Source organism: Dromiciops gliroides, chromosome 1 (assembly GCF_019393635.1).
Source record: "Dromiciops gliroides isolate mDroGli1 chromosome 1, mDroGli1.pri, whole genome shotgun sequence".
NCBI classification, from domain to species: domain Eukaryota; kingdom Metazoa; phylum Chordata; class Mammalia; order Microbiotheria; family Microbiotheriidae; genus Dromiciops; species Dromiciops gliroides.
Genome location: NC_057861.1, coordinates 5,695,822 through 5,718,522, shown reverse-complemented (window position 1 = coordinate 5,718,522; position 22,701 = coordinate 5,695,822). Strand labels below are relative to the sequence as shown.

The following is a 22,701-nucleotide window of genomic DNA, read 5'->3' as shown; positions in this document are numbered from 1 at the left end:
CATTCAGAGAGCCGAGGCTTTTTGGAGTGAAGGTTTGAAAACCTCTCCCTACAAGAGCATGGCACTAACACATGCGTAGTGCAGCCGGTGTTGGGGGTGGGGCCTTCCTGCCTGGCACCCTGCTGGGAGAGAAGGACCTGCAAGGCAGGCGGAGAACACTTCTCTGCACTTGAAGATCTATGGGGACAATGAGCGCCTCTCATTCCTGTTGCAGTCCGCCATTTCTTAGGTTCGGTTTTTGTTTCCTGGGCCTCAGAGGTCACCAGGCACACTGGTGCTTTTCTCAAGCTGGGATTCATTGGAGCCACCAAGGCTGGAATGACCCAATTTCCCAAGGCTCTTTGATGATGGCATTGGCTGATTGTGGGTTGTGTGGATGGAGTGACCCGGCTTTGGCTGTTTCCCAAGACATCCCCTCCTTTCTACTTAGCTCTGGTAGCAGCTCAGAGGGGGAATAGAGCCACCGAGTCAAATGCTGGGAGAAAAACTGTAGACCTTTCTGGGTAGCAGGGGCAGGCCGGATGAGGTCAAGAATGACACCGTAAGGGTCTAAAATTCTAGCTAGAATGTCTAAAATCTAATGAGTGGTCGCCCCAAATTAGAATCTTTAGCAAGAGTTTAGACTTTTAATCATTTTATTAAGGTGCATTAGAATCTAGTGATCAGAGAGAAAGAGGCCAAGATACCTTCATCTATCTATCTAAGGGAGCCAGCATCTCTGCTCCACTCCATACGAGGTCCTGGGTGCAAAAGCGAGAGAGAGGAAATAGATCTAACTATTTCTATTTTTTTTTTATTTAAAGCATTATGTTTTATTTTATTTATTTATTTTTAAATATGGAACGCTTCATGAATTTGCATGTCATCCTTGCGCAGGGGCCATGCTAATCTTCTCTGTATCGTTCCAATTTTAGTATTTGTGCTGCCGAAGCGAGCACAGATCTAACTATTTCTAAGAGACCCCATCATCTGACCTCTCCAAACCGAGGTCAGGAACCCAACAGCCTCCAACGTTTCCTTCCTCCTCCCAGAAGCCTCCTCTCCAAAAGGAAACAGGGCCGTCCACATACACAGCTCCAAGCTAATTGGCTGACAACTTTGATTGACAAGTCTAAGAGGCGGCTCTACAGATGCAAGTTCCTGGACGCCGGCCAGCCAGCTTCTGGACTCTAAAGTCACATGTTTTCTAAATCACATGCCTTCTCCTCATGGCGGAGCTTCCCTATAGTATCTCTCCAGTAGGGGGTGGCATATCAGTTCTCACAACCCACTGTGGGAGGTGTTACTCCTCTCCCCTCTCACTCTCCTCAGGTAGAACTAACTGGCTTGTCCAGAATTTACTCCTTCCTTTGCAGTCTTGGCCACATCCCTAGCACCTGGGTGGTCTCTAAGGCCCCTTCTAGCTCCTGGTCCCACCAGTCTGTGATCTCAGGGGGCAGATTCTGTGCCTCGATGCCTGTGTCCATCTGTTCATCCTTGTGGAGGATCTGGCTGGTCTGCCAGAGGCCTTCTCTGCTTCTGCCATCCTCACAGTCAGTCCATGATTGGCCCTTTTCCTGGACTAGTCAGGCCTGCCCCAAGGGATAGCTTTTCTATGATTTCTCATGGCCAAGTAACATGCTGCAGCCCACACCCACCCACCCACCCATCATCTCCTCGGTGCCCATCACTCTTTGGCTTCTCCTGAGCCCAACCTAGTTCTCTCTCATCTTGATCCTGACTATTTTGCCCCCCTGGGGAATTTACCCTTTATTCCTATCATTTCTCTTGCTCACAGGTCCAGTCTCGCTCTGTCTCAACTTCTCTCTTTCCTGTTGCCTACGAGCATTGGTTAATTGCCTACTGTGTGCCAGGGGCTGTGCTAGGCAATGAGGATACTAAGACAGAAGTGATACTGTCCCTGCCTTCAAGGAGCTTACATTCTGTAATGTGATCCCAAAAGAGTAAATGAAAATAGCTATGTGATAATTGTGTGTGTGTGTGTGTGTGTGTGTGTGTGCGCGCGTGTGCATGTGTGTGCAAGAGCCCGGGGTGGGGGGGGAGATGGGGAAAAGGGAACTTACAGCTTGGGATGTGAGGATGTGTTTCTTGGAGAAGATGGCATTTGTGCTGAGCCTTACAGGGAGCCAGGGATTCTAAGAGAGGGGAGGGCATTCCAGGCATTGGTCACAGCCTCTGCAAAGGTATGGAGGCAAGAGATGGCATGTCATGTACAGGAATGTCTGCCCGCTGACCTCCCCGGCTTCCCATCTCCCACAGGAAGTCTTTGCCAACCGTTGTGAATTCCAGCACCTTCTCTCTGTTCATTATTTCCTGTTTATCCCGTGTAGAGCTTGTTAGTCTAGATTTGTTTGCATGTTGTGAGCTCCTTGAGGGCAGGACCTGCCTTTTGCCTCTTCTTTGTATGCCCAGCACTAACACAGTGCCTGGCATGTAGTAGGTGCTTAATGTTCATTAATTAATTGATTGATTGAGTGTAGAATGTGTGAAGGGAATTAATGTGTCATCAGCCTAGAAAGGTAGGCTGGAGCCAGATAGGAAAAGGCTTTAAATGCCAGCCAAGTTTGTATTTTATCCCAGTGGCTCTGGGGGTCATCTGAAGCTTCTTGGGCAGAGGACTGGCATAGTTGGGTGGGTCTGGCTAAGATAGTAGGAGTATCCCTTTGGCAAATTGTGGAAGGTGGATGATGGAGGGGACCCATTAGGTCTGGTTATTGAAGTAGACCAGTGGCAAGGTGATGACAACCTGGAGTCGTGCTGCTGCAGTGTAAGAAAGAGACAGATGAGAGATGTTGAGGATTCACTAGGACTTTGCATGTCATTGGTGCCAATGGGAGAGGAAGGGAAGATCAGGGAGATGGAAGATCCTTGCTTGCAGACTTGGGTGTACCTTCCATGATAATCTGGAAGTTGAGAGGACCAGTTCTCTCCCATCTTTCCAATACTTTCCCTTGCTCTCGCCATTTCAACCAGTCATGCTATATTTCTTTTTCCTCTCAGAGATAAACTGTTAGATTGAGTATCCTCTCATTTCCTCCATGTCCTTACTTCCCACTCATTTTTCAACTCTTTTCTTTGTCCTTTATGACTTCAACACTTGACTGAGACAGTCCCTTACTGTTATATCTATTGGCTTTTTCTTATTCCTCATGCTCTTTGGCCTCTGTAAAGCTTTTGACAGTGTTGACTGCCCACTCCTCCTGGACACTCTCTCCTTGCCTGGTCCCACAGGCTCTCCGAGCAGGAAAGAGCCTTGGTAGACCTCTTGTCCAATCTAAGCCTAAAAACATATCTTTCTACAGCATACCCAGCCATTGGTCACCATGATTTTGCCTAAAGACCTTTAGTGCAGGAACTGGTGCAATGACTGCCAAGGAAGCCCATGGTGATTTTAAACACCTTAAAGTATTAGCAAAATTTGTTAACAAGCTTGCTGGTTGGGAGCCAAGATAGCGAAGTAGAGCCAGAAACCCAGCAGAACTCTCCCAACATTCCCCTCCAAACAACTTTAAAATAACATCTCAAATCAAATTTTGGAGTAGCAGAGCCAATAAAAGATCAGGGTGAGACTTTTTTCCAGGTTAAAATAACTTAGGTGGTGGCAAGACAGGTCTGTGACACTGGGAGTGGGGTAGGGGGAGGTACAGCTTATAGCACACATTGCTGTAGCACCATTAGTGGGCCTTGGAGATAACTGATAACAGTGGCAGCAGAAACTTTGAGAGCTCTTAGCCAAGAGAAGGTAAGGGAGTCAGACAACTAATCAGAAATAAATTAAAGGGAACCCTTTGTTGGCATGATTGGCAACTCTATTGCCCATATGTAGTTTGGGGTTGCAGTTCCAGAATAGAGAGGAATGTTTGTGTTCATTCACAAGAGAGCAGAGGACCTGCTCACAGTTTTAGGGCCAAGAGGAAAGCTAGTGCTTGTGGCTAAAGGGGATCAAGGAGCCTTCCTAGGTAAAGACCATGCAGATCAGGAGAACAGTGATCACACTTCTCCACAGATCACACCACCTTGGAAGTAATGAAAACTAGCAGGTCCCTAGAACTAGCTCTAAAAACAGCAGCATGAAAAAGCCTGAAGCTTGGGACAATGTCTCCCCCAAGCCCAACTTTAACATAAAGTTCAAAATAAAAAAATAGGCTGGAAAAATGAGCAAACAACAACAAAGAACTTAACCATAAAAGCTACAATAGTGGCTGGGAAAGACCAAGTCACAAACTTAAAAGAAGACAACAGTGTGAAAACAGCCACAAGCAAAGCCTCAAAGAAAAATGCAAATTAGACACAAGCCCAACAAGAATTTTTGGAAGTGTTAAAGAAAGACATAAGCATGGTAGAGGAAAAATTGGGAAAAGAAATAAGACTGATACAAGATAATTATGAAAAGAGAATTACCAGCTTGGTAAAAGAGGCACAGAAATCGTAAAAGAGGCACTGAAGAAAATAACATCTTAAAAACAGAATTATCCAAATGGAAAAAGAGGTACAAAAGCTCACTGAAGAAAATAATTCCTTAAAAATTAGAGTTGGGAAAGCTGATTACATGCGATATCAAGAAACAATAAAACATCCAAAAGAACAAAAAAAGTAGAAGAAAATATGAAATATCTTATTGGAAAAACAACTGACCTGGAACAGATCAAGTAGAGATAATTTAAGGGGCAGCTAGGTGGTGCAGTGGATAGAGCACCAGCCCTGGAGTCAGGAGGACCTGAGTTCAAATCCGGCCTCAGACACTTGACACTTTCTAGCCGTGTGACCCTGGGCAAGTCACTTAACCCCAATTGCCTCACTTAAAAAAAAAAAAAAGAAGAAGAATTTAAAAAAAGAGAGAGATAATTTAAGAGTTATTGGACTACCTCAAAGCCATGATCAAAGAAAGACCTTGACATTATATTTCCAGAAATCATAAGGGAAAACTGCCCCCAATATCTTACATCCAGAGGGTAAAGTAGGAATTGTAAAATTCCACCAATCTCCTGAGGGAGATCCAAAATAAAACTCCCAGAAATATTGTAGTCAAATTCTAGAACTTTGGGTCAAGGAGAAAATATTGCAAATGGTCAGAAAGAAATAATTCATATATCATGAAGCTATAGTCAGGATTACACAAGATTTAGCAGCTTCCAAGTTAAAGAAGTGGAGGGCTTGGAATATGATATTTTGGAAGGCTAGGATTGCAACCAAGAATCACCTACCCAGCAAAACTGAGTATAATCCTTCAGGGGGAAAATGAATATTTAATGAAATTGAGAACATTCTGATGAAAAGACCAAAGCTGAATAGAAATTTTGAGATTCAAATATAAGACTCAAGCATAAAAAGATAAACATGAAAGAGAAATCATAAGGGACTCGATAAAGTTAAACTGTCTACATTACTATATGGGAAGATGATACATGTAACTCCTAAGAACTTTATTAGGGCAGTTAGAAGGTGTTTACATAGAAATATGGCACAGCTGTGAGTTGATTATGTTGTTATGATCTAAAAATATGTGGTGAGAAAAAGGGTTGCGCTGGGAGAACAGGGAAGGGAGAGGTAGGATAGCAGAAATTATCTCACATAAAAGAGGTGCACAAAAAAGACTCTTAGAGTGTTGGGGAAATGGGGGAATGGGGGGTGGGTGGGCAATGTTAAAACCTCACTCATCTGAATTGGTTTAAGAGGGGAAGAGAAGAATACACTCAGTTGGGTATAGAAATCTATTGTATTCAACAGGCAAATAAGATGGGAAGTGGATAAGAGAATGGGGCAGGGATGACAAAAGGGAGGGTGGATTAAGGGAGGCAGTAGTCAGAAGCAAAACAGACTTTGGGGAAGGATAGGATAAAAAGAGAAGCTTAATAGAAGAAAGTGGGATGGAGGGTAATACACATTTAGTAATCATAACTCTGAATGTGAATGGAATGAACTCACCCGTATAATGAAAGTAGAAAGCATAATGGATTTAAAACCAGAATCCAACAATATGTTTTTGTTGTTTTTTTAAGAGATATATTTGAAACAGAAGGACACAGGCAGGGTTAAAGTGGGGGGCAGAAGCAGAATCTATTATGCTTCAGCTCAAGTAAAAAAGGCTGGATTAGCATTCATGATCTCAGACAAAGTAAAAGCAAAAATAGACTTAATTGATAAGAAATAATCAAGGAAACCACAGTTTTGCTAAAAGGTACCATAGAAAATGAATTAATATAAAATAATTTTACAGTAGGTTTCTCTAATAAAGGCCTAATTCTCAAATATATAGGGAACTGAGTCAGTTTTATAAGAATAAGAGCCATTCCCCAATTTATAGTCAAAGGATATGAACAGGCAGTTTTCAGAAGGAGAAATTAAAGCTATCTATAGTCATATGGAAAAAATGCTCCAGATCATTATTGATTAGAGAAATGCAAATTAAAACCAAATACAAATCAAAACATTATTGATTAGAGAAATGCAAATTAAAACAATTTATATCTATCAGAAATGAAATATACTGGAGGGGATGTGGAAAAATAGGGACACTACTGAATTGTTGGTTGTGGAGTTGTAAACTGGTCCAAACATTCTGGAGAACAATTTGGAGCTATACCCAAAGGGCTATAAAACTGCACGCCTTCTGACCCAGCAATATGACTACGTTTGTGCCCCAAAGAAATCAAAGCCAAAGGAAAAAAAAGACCCACAAAAAACCAACCAAACAAAAGGAAAATGACATATATACAAAGAATATTTGTAGCAGCTCTTTCTCTGAGGTTAAAGAATTGTAAATCAAGGGGAAGCTCATAAATTGGGATAATGGCTGAACAAATTGCGCCACATGATTGTGATGGAAAACTATTGTGCAATAAGAAATGACGAGGGGGGTGATTTCAGAAAAACCTAGAAAGACTTACATGCGCTGATGTAAAGTAAAGTGAGCAGAACTGGGAGAACATTGTACACAGTAACAGCAACATTGTAACATTAATCAAATGTGAATAACTTAGCTACTTTGAGCAATACAATGATCCAAGACAATTTGAAAGGACTCATGATGAAAAAATGTTATCCACCCTCAGGGAGAAAACTGATGAACTCTCAGTGCAAATTGAAGTATAATTTTCTCATTTTTTGCTTTGTTATTATTTGCAATATGGTTAACATAAAAATGTATTTTGCATGATTTCACATGTATAATTGTTATATTGTTTGCCTCCTCAGTGGGTAAGGAAAGGCTGGGAGGGAGAGAAATTGGAACTCTAAAATTTTAAAAAGAATGTTAAAAATAGTAATGCATTTTAAAAAAATAAAGTTATAGATTAGGTTCAAAACCCAAACCACAAGCTTACTACAATTTGTGGTGTCAGCTTGTCATTCTGCCCTTGGAGAGTGCAGATTCCTTCAGATCCTCAGCAGCAGTTTTTATATCCCCCTAGTTGGTCTTATTCCCCAGCTTCTTTGCCTGATCCTTATGTGGCATGGACACAATGCCTTTCACTCACTACCCTGGCTGTGCTTCCTCTATTTCAGGGCTGCTCAGCCTGGGGCCTGTGAACTTGGTGTACATCAAATATTTTGACAGCAGTATTCCAACATAATTGGTTTCCTTTATTATCCTCTCTATTTTGTGATATGCATTCCAAAACCTGATTCTGAGAAGTGGGTAGGCTTCACCAGATTGACTGCCCAAGGGGTCCCTAACACACCAGGAGGTTAAGACCTTGTTAGATGACCCCGTTTGTCTAGAGAGCTTGGTGAGGGTGGCAACTGCTTTTTCCTTTCTCTGTATTCCTAGTGTTTACCCCAGTGCCTGGCATGTTGTAAGTGCTGAAATGCCTTTCAGCTGAGCCACGTCCTTCCTAAAACGTGGTGCCTGGATGGAACACGGTGCTGTTACCGGGGTCTGACTGGGGCACAGGGTGGAAGCCTCGTCACCTCCTTATTCCTGGAAGCTGTGCTGGGGATGGCATCAGCTGTGACTCATGAGCTCCCATCCAGCCCTGCTTCCCCACCGCGAGCTTGGAAAGCTGACCCTGCTCTGTTTTCTTCTTTTCCTTACTCTCCTTCTTGGTCTCCTTTGGACTGATTCCTCTTCCTTTGATAGCCCCAGCCCTCAGCATACAGTAGGTGCTTCATAAATGCTTGTTGGCTGTTTTGGTTTGTTGGATCCCCCACTCTGACAGGGATTATAACCCCAAGTCTCTGTCTTGGGTCCTTTTTTGATTCTTTCTCTATACGTGTTCTCTTGGTGATGTTATGATCTCTCATAAAAAGCTTATTTATCATAGACCCTGACATACATATAATTTGTCATCTTTACATGTGTAACTCCCAAATTTAGATACTCCTCCAAAAATCCTTACCACCTTAACACCATCTGTCCCTAACTGCCTGGATTTCCTCTTGGCATCTTAAATGTACAGAACAAAGACAATTATGTTCCCCTTGAAACTTCCCCTTCTTCCTCGCCTATTTATTATTAATAACAATAACTCTCATGCAGCACTTTAAGGTTTTCCAAAGTGCTTTATAGATATCTCATTTTCTCCTCACAACCTAGTGATGTGGGGGCCAGGATTACCCCCATTTTAAGGGTGAGGAAACATAGAAACAGAGGTGAAATTACTTGCCCAGGGTCAGGAAGTGCTTGGCGCAGTGTCTGAGGCTGGATTTGTATCCAGACCGTCCTGATTCCAGGCCTGTGTTCTACCCTCTGCACCACCCCGCTGCCTCATTTCTTTTGAGGATATCATCCTTCCAGTCATTCAGGTTCAGTATACTCACAGTTATTCTTCTCTCTTTCCTGCCCCTTATTCGCTGGGGCCTTGTCAGTTCTGTCGCTGTCACACCTCTTGTGTCCATCCCTTTCTCCTCCCTGCCTTGGCCACCTCATGATGAATTCAGGTCTTCCTCCCATCCGGCTTGAACTCCTTGCCTTGCCGCTCCCAAGGAGGACCCCTGGCCTCTCGTCTCTCTGGCCCCATTATGTCCTCCAACAAAATTATCTTCCCAAGACTCAGGTTTTGCTTAAGAGTCTTCAGAAACTCCCTGTTATTTTCTTCAGGATACATCACAGGCTCCTCCACCTGTCATTTAAAGCCCCCTACAGTCTGATCTCAGCCCACTTTCCATACTTTAGAGGCAGAGCCTTGTAGTGGAAGGGGGCAGTCAAAAAGACCTTGGTTCAGAGCTTACCCTTGGACACTTACTTGCTGTGTGACCCTGGACAAGTCACTTCTCTGTGCCTTAGTTTGCTCTTCTGTAAAAGGGGGTTGAACTCAGTCCCCCCCACCCCAAGCTCTAACTGTTCCTTTCTACCAGTGACTCATTTCCTGTTACTGTCCTTTATGCAGCTGCTGCCCAAGCAAGACATTGCATTTGCTGTTTCTGCATCTGTTCACTGACTGCCCCTGTTCCTAGGGCATGCCCCATCCTCCCTTCTCCCCTTTGTGGTCAGTGTGACTCCGTCTCTGCCTTCCCTGCCCCCACTTTGGCCTTCTCTCCCTCTGCCCAGAAAACACTTGTGGCTGCTTAGGTTTGCCTTCTGTGCCAGGGGAACTCTGAGTGTCTGAGGCCGGATTTGAACTCAGGTCCTCCTGATTCCAGCTCCTTGAGGACAGAGACTATTTTCCTTCTTGTTGTTCCACCAGTGCCCAGCATGAGGCCTTGCATGTAGACAGCAAAAAAAAAAGAAAAAGATGGCAGCAGGTTGTAGGTAAAGAGTTCTGAGCTCCAGTCCCAGCCCTGGCCCTAGTGTAGCTCTGTGTGGTCTTGGGTGGGTTCTTCCCCCTCTCTGGGCCACTGCTTCCTTCTCTCTAAAATGAGAGGGTGGAGGCCCATTGAAGCCCCGAATCTACCCTCCTCCGCCTCTCCTGTGGGGGATCGACTTGGAATCACGGAAGTCCCGATGCTTCCCAGCCCAGTCTTCTCTCCTCCTGTCTCACTCTCCATCTGGTGCACCAGCCCCGTGCGTTGGCTGCCTTCTCACCTCGTGGGGTTCTCCCTGTAACATTCTAAATTTTCCTTTGCTCGCTCATTTGTGCCTCACTCTTCGGTACCTCATTTGGGATTTCCTGGGCAGAGATACCAGAGTGGTTTGTCATTTCCTTCTCCAGCTCATTTTATAGACGAGGAAACTGAGGCCAACAGGGCGAAGTGACGCCCAGGGTCACCCAAGTAGGATATGTCTGAGGCTGGATTGGAACTCAGGAAGATAAGTCTTCCTGACTCCAGGTCCAGTGCTCTTTACTGTGCCACCTAGCTTGTCCCCATTCTAAAATTAGTGACAGGAAACTGTCAGTCTGACCTTTCCCTTAGCCATTTGTCCCTGCCGCTTCTTACCCACCTGGGTACCAGTGTGAGGCTCTGCTCTTGGTAAATCTGTAGATTTTCATTGGTTTTCCCTGATGGGATGGTACTTTACTATATTAAAACTGTTTTTAGAGGGGCCGCTAGGTAGCATAGTGCATAAAGCACCTGCCCTGGAGTCAGGAGGACCTGAGTTCAAATCTGGCCTCAGACACTTGACACTTAACTAGCTGTGTGACCTTGGACAAGTCACTTAACCCTCATTGCCCTGCAAAAAGAAAAAAAAAACACCAAAAAACTGTTTTTAGAGTTTCTGCTGTCTTTTGTGTGCTATCTAATGTTTTTATATTTTAAAATTGAAATTAACCAACATATTTCTTATTTTAAAATAAGACAAATTTTATAGTTGAAACTTACCAAAATATCTTTTAGCTTGAGTGGAAGGAGCTCTGGATTTTGAATCCTGACTGAGGTACTTGCTATCAGTGTGACTTTGGGCAAGTCCTTTCCCTTCCCTCCACCTCACTTTCCTCATCTGTAAAGTGAAGGAATTTGGCTAGATCAGAGGTGTCAAACATGCAGCCTGTGGCCATTGTACTCCTGAGTGTGGCTGTTGGGAAATGTTTAACACAACAGGGAATGTTACATTTTTAAAACAGAGTTGAGTGGATAGAGCACCGGGCCTGGATTCAGGAGGACCTGAGCTCAAATCCGGCCTCAGACCCTTGACACTTACTAGCTGTGTGACCCTGGGCAAGTCACTTACCCCCAATTGCCTCACCAAAAAAACCAAAACCAAAACAACAACAACAATAACAGAGTTGAGATGAGGCCTGCAGGGATCCTTTTGTATGATTTAGTGGCCACCATTTTTATTTGAGTTTGACACCATAGATGTCTAGATGATCTCTCAGGTCCCTTTTGACTCTGAAGACTTTGAGCGTATGGACCTAGTTCTGCCTAAGGCTAATTCCTTGAGCACAAATGATGCCTGAGAACTAATTTTTATTTTCCTTTTCTCCCTCTCTTCATTTAGGCCAGCATACCATTTGCTGTTATCGGTTCTAACCAACTCATTGAGGTCAAAGGAAAAAAGATCCGAGGCCGCCTGTATCCTTGGGGCGTGGTTGAGGTTGAGAATCCAGAGCACAATGATTTCCTAAAGTTGCGGGCTATGTTGGTGTAAGTAAGACTGCCCCTTGTTTATTTTTTGTGGGTTAATTGGCTCTGAGTGGCCTTTGAAACATTAGGACCCCCTTTTTTCATGGGATGTTTTATAGGCATTTTTCTTCTTCTGAATACATAAGATGGAAAGTCACTTAATTACAGGAAAAATTAGTAAGTCCAAACCTGCTCAGTTCTAATAAAATGGCGGCAGACAGGCTGGCCTGGGGTTTCCTGTGATGAAGTGAAGCAGTAGGTCCATTTCACTTCATATTGTTGGGGGGCCCCACTGGTGGTTGCCAAAGTACTGTTTTCTTCCTAGTGGGAGAAGGTAACAGGAGAGAGACTGAAGAAGAAAGGCAATGCAATGAGTAAGGGGGAACAGATGAGGATGTGGCTCTGTGAGCACTTAAAAACATGGTTTTTTTTAGTTTTTTTTGTTTTTAGTGAGGCAATTGGGGTTAAGTGACTTGCCCAGGGTCACACAGCTATTTGTGTACAGGATCTCTCTCTCTCTTTTTTTTTTTTTAGTGAGGCAATTGGGGTTAAGTGACTTGCCCAGGGTCACACAGCTATTTGTGTACAGGATCTCTCTCTCTTTTTTTTTTTTTAGTGAGGCAATTGGGGTTAAGTGACTTGCCCAGGGTCACACAGCTATTTGTGTACAGGATCTCTCTCTCTTTTTTTTTTTTTAGTGAGGCAATTGGGGTTGTGACTTGCCCAGGGTCACACAGCTAGTAAGTGTTAAGTGTCTGAGGCCGGATTTGAACTCAGGTCCTCCTGATTCCAGGGCCGGTGCTCTATCCACTGAGCCACTTAGCTGCCCCACTTAAAAACATTTTAATAGTATTTTATTTTTTCCAATTACATATAAAGACAATTCTCAACATTCATTTTTTGAAAGATTTTGAGTTCCAAATTCTTCTTCTTCCCCAAGACAGCAAGCAATCTGATATAGATTATACATGTGCAGTCATGTAAAACCTGGGGCAGTTAGTTGGCACAGTGGTTGGAGCACTGACCCAGAAGTCAAGAGGACCTGAGTTCAAATCCGGCCTCAGACACTTAGTAGCTGTGTGACCCTGGGAAAGTCACTTAACCCCAATTGCCTTAAGACATCTGGGGCCATTTCCAGTTATCCTGATACATATCTTGCCGCTGGACCCAGATGGCTCTGGAGGAGAGAGGGAGGTTGGTGGCCTTGCACAGCCCTCCCTTACTTCAGTCCAATTCAGTGCAAGTCATGACATCATGCCGGTGTCACGGTCTTCTTTGGGAATGTAAAACCTATTTCCATATTAGTCATGTTGTGACTGAAGAAACAGAACAAAAAGGAGTGAAAATTGTCTGCCTCCAGGAGCATTCTGTAGTTCTTTCTCTGGACGTGGGGAGCACTTTCTCTCATGAGTCCTTTGGAATTGTGAGCACACCTTCTAAAAGAGAGATTGAGACTCTTGGGGGGGAGAAGAAAGAGAAGGTGGTGGCGGGGGTGGGGGTGGCTGAGGCCTTTCCAGCTGTTGATTGCTAAGAGGACGCATGCATCGATGAGCCGTCTCTGCATGGAAGGAGCCGTTGGGCCCCATGTCTCCTCCCAGCCAGGGCCAAAGCTCTTTGATTACCAAGAAGACCAAGGTCATGGGCGGAAGGGGAGGTTTCTCCTGTGGTTTAACTCTGGTCTGACTTTCCATTTCCACCTGCCTCAGTGGAAAAGCTCGGGAATCCACAGCTTGTCTTTGATCTTGCTAGAGAGGGTGGGAGGGGAACACACCCAGGTGCTTCTGGAGTTACATCAGCAACCCTCTGCTGCCCTCTGGTGGCCTAAGGATGGGCCCAGCTGCTGCTACTAACAGCCCCTTCCTGTTCCCGCAAGATGGTTGAAGGTCCTCACTTTACAGAAGGGGAAACTAAGGCTCCAAGAGGTAAAGGAGCCAGTCAGTGCCAGAGTCAGGATTAGGTTCCAGTGCCCTGCTTACTGTGGGAGGAGAGACTGCGATGGGATCCTGGCCGAGCCTCCGTCAAACAACACAGACGTTGGGTGGCTTTGCCACAGGCCCTTCTAAACGAGAATCCTTAGCCTCTTTCCCCTCGAGCCAGGCCTCATGGTTGGGATGACAGTGGAAGGTGAGGGAAGCCATTCTTCAGAAGGCTCATTACGTGTTTACACTGACACTCTGTAGGTGCTTCCCAGGTGTGTGAATCTGTTGAAAGTGCACGCATGTGTACACACACACATACACACAGACATACACAGACACACACACACAGACACACACACACACATATCTATTTGCACAATCCATACTTTCCTTAGAGCTCTTTATGAGAAATTTATGTCTAAACACTTAACAGGTGACAATCATAGCTCAATTCTCTGGTGCTTTGAGGTCTGTCGTATTTTCCTCAAAACTTCATCAGAGGGACAGCTAGGTGACACAGTAGGATAGAGCACCGGCTCTGGAGTCAGGAGTACCTGAGTTCAAATCTGGCCTCAGACACCTAACACTGACTAGCTGTGTGACCCTGGGCAAGTCACTTAACCCCAATTGCCTCGCTAAAAAAAAACAAACAAAAAAAACCCCCACCTCATCAGAGGTAGCCTAAGAATTATCAGTCTCATCTGACAGACGAGGCCATTAAAGCTCAAGGAAGGTAAGTGATTGTCTATGATCACATCATCTGCCAAACAGTGGCAGGTACCAGAAGCACATACTTCCAGTGTTGGGAGAGGACCTCCGTGGCTGTCCAGTTCAGCTCCTCCCCCCCCCCCAAAGAATCCCCATGACCACACCCCTGGCAAGCCTTAGCTTGGAGACCCTCAGTGAGGGAGAGGCTCCCTGTCACCTGACAGGCACACCCAGTACTCAGTCCTCCTTTAGGTGCTGGGGAGGGAGAGAGGGAGATGACATTCCTGCTCCCTGGGAGCTTCTCTAATCTCTGCCTTCCCATAGTCAGATAATCAGTTCAAATGGGTTGGGACCATCCATGGGGCAGCTGGGACAGCATATGAGGATCTGAGATCCAAGCTGTCCCTGGAGTTCTCCAGATCTTAGCCGTATAATACCCCTCTTGTGAAGTTTGTAACACACTGTTAGCATCCCAGTATGGACACCCAAGGCAATATGTTTGGACAGGTGTCATCCCTATATAACAAAGTCACAACTGTCTGTTCAGAGCCTGCTGGGAAAAGCCAACGTGGACAGCCCATTGATCATACACACGGCTGAGCTCTGGACAAACCCCATAGCCTTTAGAAAAGACCCACCAAAAACCTATGTGAAGCAGATGACTAACCAAGAGCCCTGCCCCTGGCTGCCCAGCCTCCCTTCTCTTGGGGTGTGTGTGTGTGTGTGTGTGTGTGTGTGTGTGTGTGTGTGTGTGTGTGTGTGTTTTCTCTCTTCGATCTTCTGTAGAGAACTCTATCATAGAAAATTTCCCTTTTTCTTCTGATGTTTTTCTTTTTTCTCTCAACTGTTTCCAGTCCAGCCCTTAATATTAATGCATATGTTTTTTTAATAAAATATACAGAGAATTTGCATAAGCATATAACACTAAGAACCATGGAAATAACATTTGTAAAGCACTTAGCACAGTGCCTTGCACATAGTAGGTGCTTAATAAATGGTCGTTCCTTTCCTCCCCTCCTCAATTGGAAAATGTACAATAAAAAAATGATAAATGTAAGGAACTCAGAGAAACACAGGAAGATTTACATGAACTGATGTAGAAGAAGATAAGCATAACCAAGAGACAATGACTTCCCAGTAACTTAATCAGCAATATCGATGGAAAGATCAGCAACAAGAAACAGCTCATAACAGCAGCCAGTGCTGACACAGCGCTTTAAGGTTTGCAAAGCCCTCCATGAATATTACATGGACCTGACAACTACAGAAGGTACTATTATGATTCCCATTTTACAGATAAGGAAACTGAGGCAGATGGTGGTAAAGTGACTTGCCCAGGGTCACACCACAAGGAAGTATCTGAGGCTGGATTTGAACTCAGCTCTTCTTGACTCCAGGCTCAGGGTACTCTCTACTCTGTCTTCATAGTAATGTAAAAACTAAAGAAGGCCCTGGATGAAGCCTCCATCTTCCCTCAGGGCAGAGAGAGGGAGGTAATTGTGACCATGTTTTCAGAGTCACAGTGTCAGTTGTTTTTGCTTAATCGCCTTTCTTTGTCCCAGAAAGTTTAGTTTGGGGTGAGGTGAGTTGATGAAATAACTGAGGCAAAGACAGATAGCATCCATAAGGCGGGTGTGTGGGTTTTTTTTTTTTGCTGAGGGCAATAACTGGGGGAGAAACCTAGATTCCAATTTCATATCCCACCCTTACTGACTACACGCTCCACTTGGGAGCCTCAGCCTTCTCGTCTGTAGAGTGTAGCTCCCTCCATAGCCTCTACTTCACAGTCCTGCCGAGAGGCTGCAAGGAGGTGCGAAGGGTTGGAAGCAGTGGGCCCCTGGAAGGGCTCTGTAGCTGGAGGTCTCTCCCTTGGTATTAGAGGCTTTTAAAAAAGCCAATTTCACTTTTAGGTTCGAATTGTCTCCTCTTCTTCCCCACCTTGAGAAAAACCAAACTGTTACAAACATGGAGACGTTCTGGTCAATCGAGCATCTATTGAGCACCTCCTGTGTGCCAGGGCCTATGGCTTGGCACCAGGACAGACAGCTGTGAGTCCTCCTGTTTCCTGGGAAGACGGGTCATTTCATTAAGCGGGAGTTCCAGTCCAGACGGCAGTCAGTCAGTCAGGGGGCCATGGCAAAGCTTGAGGGGCTGTGTGTGTGTGTGAGGTGACCATGCCCGGTGGCTGGGGCGGTCAGCTGTGGGGAGGGAGCGGCTGGTCGAGGGAAGAGAGAGCTTCTGGAGAAGAAACGGTGATGACTCGGCATTGACCCAGCACACGCATGGACTCTTTTTAGGACACACATGCAGGACCTGCAAGAAGTGACCCAGGATCTGCATTATGAGAACTTCCGCTCGGAGAGGCTGAAACGTAGCGGCAGGTGAGTGTGGCCTTCTCCCTTGGCCTTGGTGGCTGGGCTGGCTTGGCAGGATGGTATGGGGTTGGGAGTAGGGCTGGGGCAGTGGGGTGCAGAGCCCTGGGTCTGAGGTGGACCATCAGAGTGGAGGTGGCCCCAGAAGCCCTTGTTCTCATTTATTCCTTTAGCCTCTGCTGGGTCTCTTCTGCACACTGTGCTTTGGCCCTTGGCCCACAGTCTCTCATCTCTGACCCTAAGTTCTTCTGTTTCCCTTCTGCTCTGTTCTGGCCTCAAATAACTTACCCCCGAGGACTTTGATTTTGGGAAATTCTCTTCTGTGTTATTGGGACGTTCTTTCTGTCTCAGCCTGCTAAGATGGAAATTGTGCTATTTGGAAAGTTCAATTTGATTCTTAGCAAATAGTCTTGAAAACCAAATCAAGATGATTGAAATTCATGTTTATATAAAGCTTTAAGGTTTACAAAGTCCTTTCCTCTCAGTGGTTCTGAGAGTTGGATGGGGCAAGGATGAGTATTCCTGTTTACATGTGAGGAAACTGAGGTCCCACGAGGTGAATGATATGTTCTAAGTCATGCAGTGAGTGTTAGACCAGGGATTTGAACCCAGGGCTCCTGACTCCAAGGCAGCCCAGTGACCACACTGCTTACTGACTGTTCAGGTGAATGAAACTCTAGGCAATGCCACTGCCCTGCCCCCCATGCAGAGGAGTCTGCTTGAGCTGGTCCCAGGAGCACCAAGGGGTGGGTCTGTCTGCAGAGAGCAGGAGCTTCCTGGGCTGCAGGATGAACAGGGGTGCTGCCCACAGGGGCAGCCTCCTTCATGAGCCTCCTGGCTTTGTCTGACCCCAGCTGGGCTCTGTGTTTGTGTCTTTCAGGCCGGAGGGGGAGGAGGTGGTCGACAAAGACCGGATCCTTCAGCAGAAGGAGGCTGAGGTAAGGATGCCCCCACAGCTCACTCAGGGCTTCTCTAGATTAAAAACAGAACCCCTCCCCCAAGCCGAGTTGGCTTTGTTTATGCTTTAAAAAGAGGTCAGTGTGCAGTATTTGCTCGAGGCCGCTTCTGCACGGGTCTTCCCGGGGGATTGGGATTTTGCTAAACACAACAGAGAAGATGCTGGGTTGTGTCTTTAAATAGCGCTGTGATCTGCCCTCAGGCATCCCCCACCCCAGGCAGAGGGGGCTGGGTGGCCTCCACATTCCTGGTGCTCCCCAGAGGCCTCAGGAGGATGCTTTGGGGAGGGGAGACCTTCAGTGCTCTTGGTTGGTGAGTCCTTCAGTGTGGGCAGGGACATGCTGGCCTTTTTCTCCAGAAAGTCCCCCCGGGCTACCTCTCCAGCAGGGCTGATGGCTTTTGTTCAGCTCCAGGATGTGCTAATGAAGTAGCAGCAGTGATCTTGCTCATCTCTTTCTGCTTGTCTCGTTCAGATGCACACGCACGCGCACACGCACGCACACATGCATGCACAAGGACACATCCTCACTCTTGCAGTGCTATCTCTTGAAATCCTCTTGGGAAGAACACTTACTGGGCAGGAGGGGAAGCCCTCCTATCCATGCCCCAGGCCCAGAATTCCCTCCTTCTTCCCCTCTGGGTTCCTTGAAGGCCCTGCTAATCTCCCCCAACAACCCTGTCCTGATTCACTTCTCTCGCTAGACCATTTGCTCCTGGCGGGCCCTCAGCCCAGAACCCCTCCCATGCTCGCTGAGCTGACGCCTCCCCTTGGTTCTGGACCACACAGCCGTGCCTCCCTCCACTCAGTAGAGGATTCTCCCATCGCTGCCTCTGACCTGCATCTCTCCTCCACGTGAAGTTCAGGGTGTGGGCCCCGGACCTCCTCCAAGGGGGTGCAGACCGAGCCCCTGCAAACCTCGCTATCGTGTGCTCTCAGGGCTGGTGGCACCTCAGAGATAACCCTTCGACAGACCCAAAGAAAATTAAGGTACTGGCCTTTGGTCCCATAGGAATAAGTGGCAGGGCCAGGATTCACACCCAGCTCCTCAGCCTCCAGACCTAGGCTTGTCCCCACTATCCCACACTGCCCCCTGTCCTGGCCCTTCAGTAATGTGTATGAGAAACATCTATGCAGGTGAGCACCAGGCCTGGAGTCAGGAAGACCTGAGCTCAGACACTTCCCAGCCGGGTGACCCTGGGCAAGTCACTGAACAGCTTCCTGCCTTGGTTTCCTCCTCTGTAAAATGGGGGTGGGAATAGCCCCTCCCTCCTAAGGTAGTTGTGAGGATCAGATGGGATATGTGTGTAAAGCACTTCGCACAGGGCCTGGCACACAGTAGGCATTCTATACTGCCCCCCCTTCCCTCTCTGTCCAGCATGTTGGAAGCTTTCCCGGGTAACCATGGTGTCCCTTCCTTGTGCTGTGTCCCCGGCCTCCTCCTTCCAGTCATACAGATCCCGAGCATGTCTTTTATCCCATCTCTCATGCGCAGCTCACTCACTGCTGGTCGCCGGCTGCTCACAGCCCACCTGTGCCCTCTGTGCATCTTTGTCTCACTCCGTGTCACCCGCCATTTTGATTCTTTTGAGGTCATGGTGGTCCATGGTGTATAGTCCGGAGGATCATTAGCTGGGCTTTTGTGGCAGGAGCAGCTTGAGACCCCGTCCTGCAGGCACCGTTGGCCCCTTCCCTTCTCTTCTCATTGTCGCTCTGCAGCTGTGTCCCCAGGAGGCTCTGAACGCAACAAAGTGCTTTCAGATTGGCTCCAAAACAGAATGCGGTTGGGATACAGCAGAGCCTCTCATTGCTGGCTGGTTCCTGGACGGGCTGTGTTTCTCTGGCTGGGGCCATAGGGGAGGGCGTGTGTCCCTTTACAGACTTTGCTGGTGGGTGAGCCCTTCGAGAAGGGATACTGAGGCAGAAGGCCAGTCTCCCCTCTGGCTACCGCAGGAGGTTGGAGCTCCGCAGGCCCCTCTTGCCATTTTTCCTCCAGCTGTCACCACCACGAGAAGTCTAGGGCCTGACCCCCCTGTCCCCTTCAGCACAAGATGGAGTCCAACATACTGGACCCAGGCTGTCCAGTGATACCGAGGGAGGGCTGACGCAGCCCCACGCAAGCTGCTGAGGGCTAGCCCGGCCCAGGCTGCCTTGGGAGATGGAGAGGGGCCCAGCTGCCGTGGCGGACCCAGCTCTCTGGATGTGCTCTGACACCACCTCACGCGAGATCGCAGGGCCTACGTGTGGCAAAGGCTCAGTTCCTTGTTTTTGAAATGCCATGGTTTTGAAGCACGAATGTCTGTCCTGTACAGGACGTCTGTCAGGGTGCCTGCTTGGAATGGAAGTGAATTGAACAGCCCTAGAAGAAAGATTGCTTATTTATTGCTTCCCATTTCCCTCCTCCGTCTGGGTCACCACTCCTGCGATGCAGATTGGCGCCTCTTTGGGCCTCACATCCACCCATTCTCCCTCCAGTTCATGACGGGGCGTTAGGGGAAGCCTCCCCACACCATGTCTTGGTGTTGTACCAGCGCCAAGTTCATCTGTTATCCTCCACTCTGAACACGCCAACGCCCATCTTCTTTCATGATACATTTTGTGGATGGTATCCTTTTACTCTGCTTCTTCTGTGTGGTTCCTTCTTCCTTCTGTGTTACTGTTACTAAGGATAACAAGCAGTGAGAATCAGGGTAGGGACTCTCAATATAGACAAGCCGGACACCCCCTGAGACTCAACCTTCTCCTCTGTAAAATGGACGGTTGTCCCTACACTACCCCCACCCCCATGGCAAAGTCCTATAGGGTTCCTCGTGATCCTCTGCCAGTATCAAGAGAAGCGTCAAACCAAGGCTTCTGCCCTGGAGAATGCCCAGCACTGATGACACCCTTTTGCCAGTAAGCCCTGGGACGCTGCAGAGCCTGCTCAGCGAGATCCATGATCATATGAAAAAGGGCAGCCGAGTTATCCACATGGGAAGAAGCAAGTGGATGAGAAGTCCCTGTTATCTGGGCTATGATGGGCAGTTGGGACAACTCAAGGAGCTCATCTCTCAGTGTGTTTCCACAGCTCTGTCCTAATTGCTGATTTAAGAGACAAAGTAAGCATTCAGAAAACTTTTAAGCAGCAAAGATAAGCTTCCCCAGGCTCTGGGGGGAGGAGAGTGAGGAGGACTTCAGACCCATGTCCTCTCAGAAGAGATAGAAGAGGGCAGCTAGGTGGCACAGTGGATAGAGCACTGGCCCTGGAGTCAGGAGTACCTGAGTTCAAATCTGGCCTCAGACACTTAACACTTATAGCTGTGTGACCCTGGGCAAGTCACTTAACCCCAATTGCCTAAAAAAACAAAACAAACAGAAGAGATAGAAGAGAAATGCGGATCGCCGGCTTGGGCCTGCAGTCTGGATGGTGCAAGATGCCTTGTGTTTACTTACACCGCCTTGGACCTGGCCTGCGGTGCTGGAGGCATGGCTGCTGCCCTTCTGCTGCTTTCTCATTCATGGGCTTCTCACCAGTCCAAAGAGGGGAGAGAGTCATTATGGGCCATGGTCAGTCCCTCTGCCAAGCCCAAGACCAAGGTAAAATTACCTTAGGGGGAAGGTGCTGAAAGAGGGGAGCAACTCCCAGCCAGCAGGTCTCTCTCTCTCTGATTGAGGGGCCTCTTGGCCACACCTGGGGAAGATGTGGCTGGGACAGCTCCTCTACTAAATGAGGAAAGAGATTCCTAGAGGAGGAAGACCTGCCTAAGGCCAGGAAAATAGGAGCAGGAGACAACAGGAGACTCACGTTTTATGTTTTCTGATTGTCACTTTTGAATGATACCCCGCCTCCCCCCAGCTACCATCTGCTCTAGCAGCAGAGTTAAGCAAAGCGAGCCTCCCCATGGGCCTCATCAACAACTCCAGACTGCTTCCTGTGTCCTAACTCTCTTCTATAGCTGGTGGGTCAATGTGTGGGTCAGAGTTCTGGCGGCTCTCAGGGATGTAACAAGCATCGCTGCCTGGATGCCAGGGCCCCTGCCTCTCACCGTCCTCTCCAGCTTGGATGGGCTGCCTTCAGTTACAGATGCTTGGATCGGAAAGGTCAGGGGGAGGTGGCACTTTGGAAGTGAGGAGGCTCCAAGGGCCCTCCCCAGATAAGCCACATTGGGAGGTAGCCCATGTCAGAAGCTGAGCGGTATGTGGGGTGGGGCCCAGAGGAAATGGGCTCACATTCCTTGGCCTCAGCTGAGAAAATAAACAGCCAATTCCCCTTCTGTTTTGCCTTCGGGCCAGGCTTGGTGCTTCAAGTTCTCCTTAGGGTTTTATAAGGTTGGGATTCAGGCTCGGGTGTGTGCCAGAGACAGTCATTCCTGAGGTATCACCTCTGTGAGCTGATGATCCCCCTTTGTGCCCGGTGGCATCACTCACCCCCATCTCAGCTCCTCTTAGAAGACGCTTTGTTTGACTGCATCATGTTGGAATCCCGCCGTCAGATGGCCTTAGATAGAGAAAGAGGGAGAGGGTGTGGACACACCTTTTCTTGGGGTGCAGGGGATCGGCCTGCGGTGGCTCTGGCTGGTCTGTGGTTCAGGGTACAGTGAGTATCCCTCTAACTGCAGCCAACAGCGCTCTTTCTTTCAAAGTAATCTCTTGGCAACCTTCCCTTTAGCAATGTTAGGAGCCTTTCCTCTGTGACCATGGGATCTGCCCTGAAGTTTCCTAAATCTTGTGCTTAGCTCATTGAAATGCCCAGGACTTTGAAAGTGCGGGTTGATAGCGTCTTCCTGGCACCCAGCGGTGTTGGGGGAGCAGCATCCCTGGAAAGGACTCGGTGTCTCCTGCGGTCTTCCAGGTGTCCATGAGCACCAGATGATGAGAGGGAGAGGGAACGTTTCTAGCATGAAGGGTGGGTGCTGTGTGAGAAGGCCATGGAGGGTGGGAAGGGGGGCAGGGTGTAGGAAGGCTGGAAATGGGCACATTGCCCGCTCGTGCAGGGTTCAAAGTGCCAAAGAGAAGAGTGCCGTCCAGCACTGGCTCTCTGACACCAGAGTGTAAGTAAAGAGTGGCCTGGCATTTAAGGAATGTCCCTTGGGAGTTGAGGTGGAGGGGATCCACCAGCTAGGAGGCCAGAGGGGATGGGGGAGGAAGCAGAGAGGTGGGAGGTGGGTTGTGGAGGCAGATTTAGCTCTCGGGTGAGGGAGCAAGGAGGGGCGGGAAGGGCCTTTACAGCTCTGAACCCCCAAGATGGGAACAGAGGGGAAAGAGCCAGGCCAGGTTCCTGGGGAGACTCGGAAGGTACTTTGTAGTTGGGGTCAGGGCAGTTTAG

General features: G+C 47.6%; 1 protein-coding gene and 1 non-coding gene across 3 annotated transcripts in view; one reads left to right on the top strand and one right to left on the bottom strand.

The window, feature by feature from the left end:
* LOC122736701 (septin-2) overlaps positions 1 to 22,701 on the top strand; it is a 136,266-nt gene that overhangs the window by 65,566 nt on the left and 47,999 nt on the right. For both annotated transcript variants that reach the window (XM_043979086.1, XM_043979087.1), the window contains exons 9-11: positions 11,318 to 11,463; positions 16,367 to 16,450; positions 17,322 to 17,379. In XM_043979086.1, coding sequence (XP_043835021.1) covers positions 11,318 to 11,463; positions 16,367 to 16,450; positions 17,322 to 17,379 — 288 coding nt within the window. The remainder of the gene's footprint in view (positions 1 to 11,317; positions 11,464 to 16,366; positions 16,451 to 17,321; positions 17,380 to 22,701) is intronic.
* LOC122737467 lies at positions 832 to 938 on the bottom strand. The gene has a single exon (XR_006354300.1). It is a non-coding gene; the product is annotated as a U6 spliceosomal RNA (small nuclear RNA).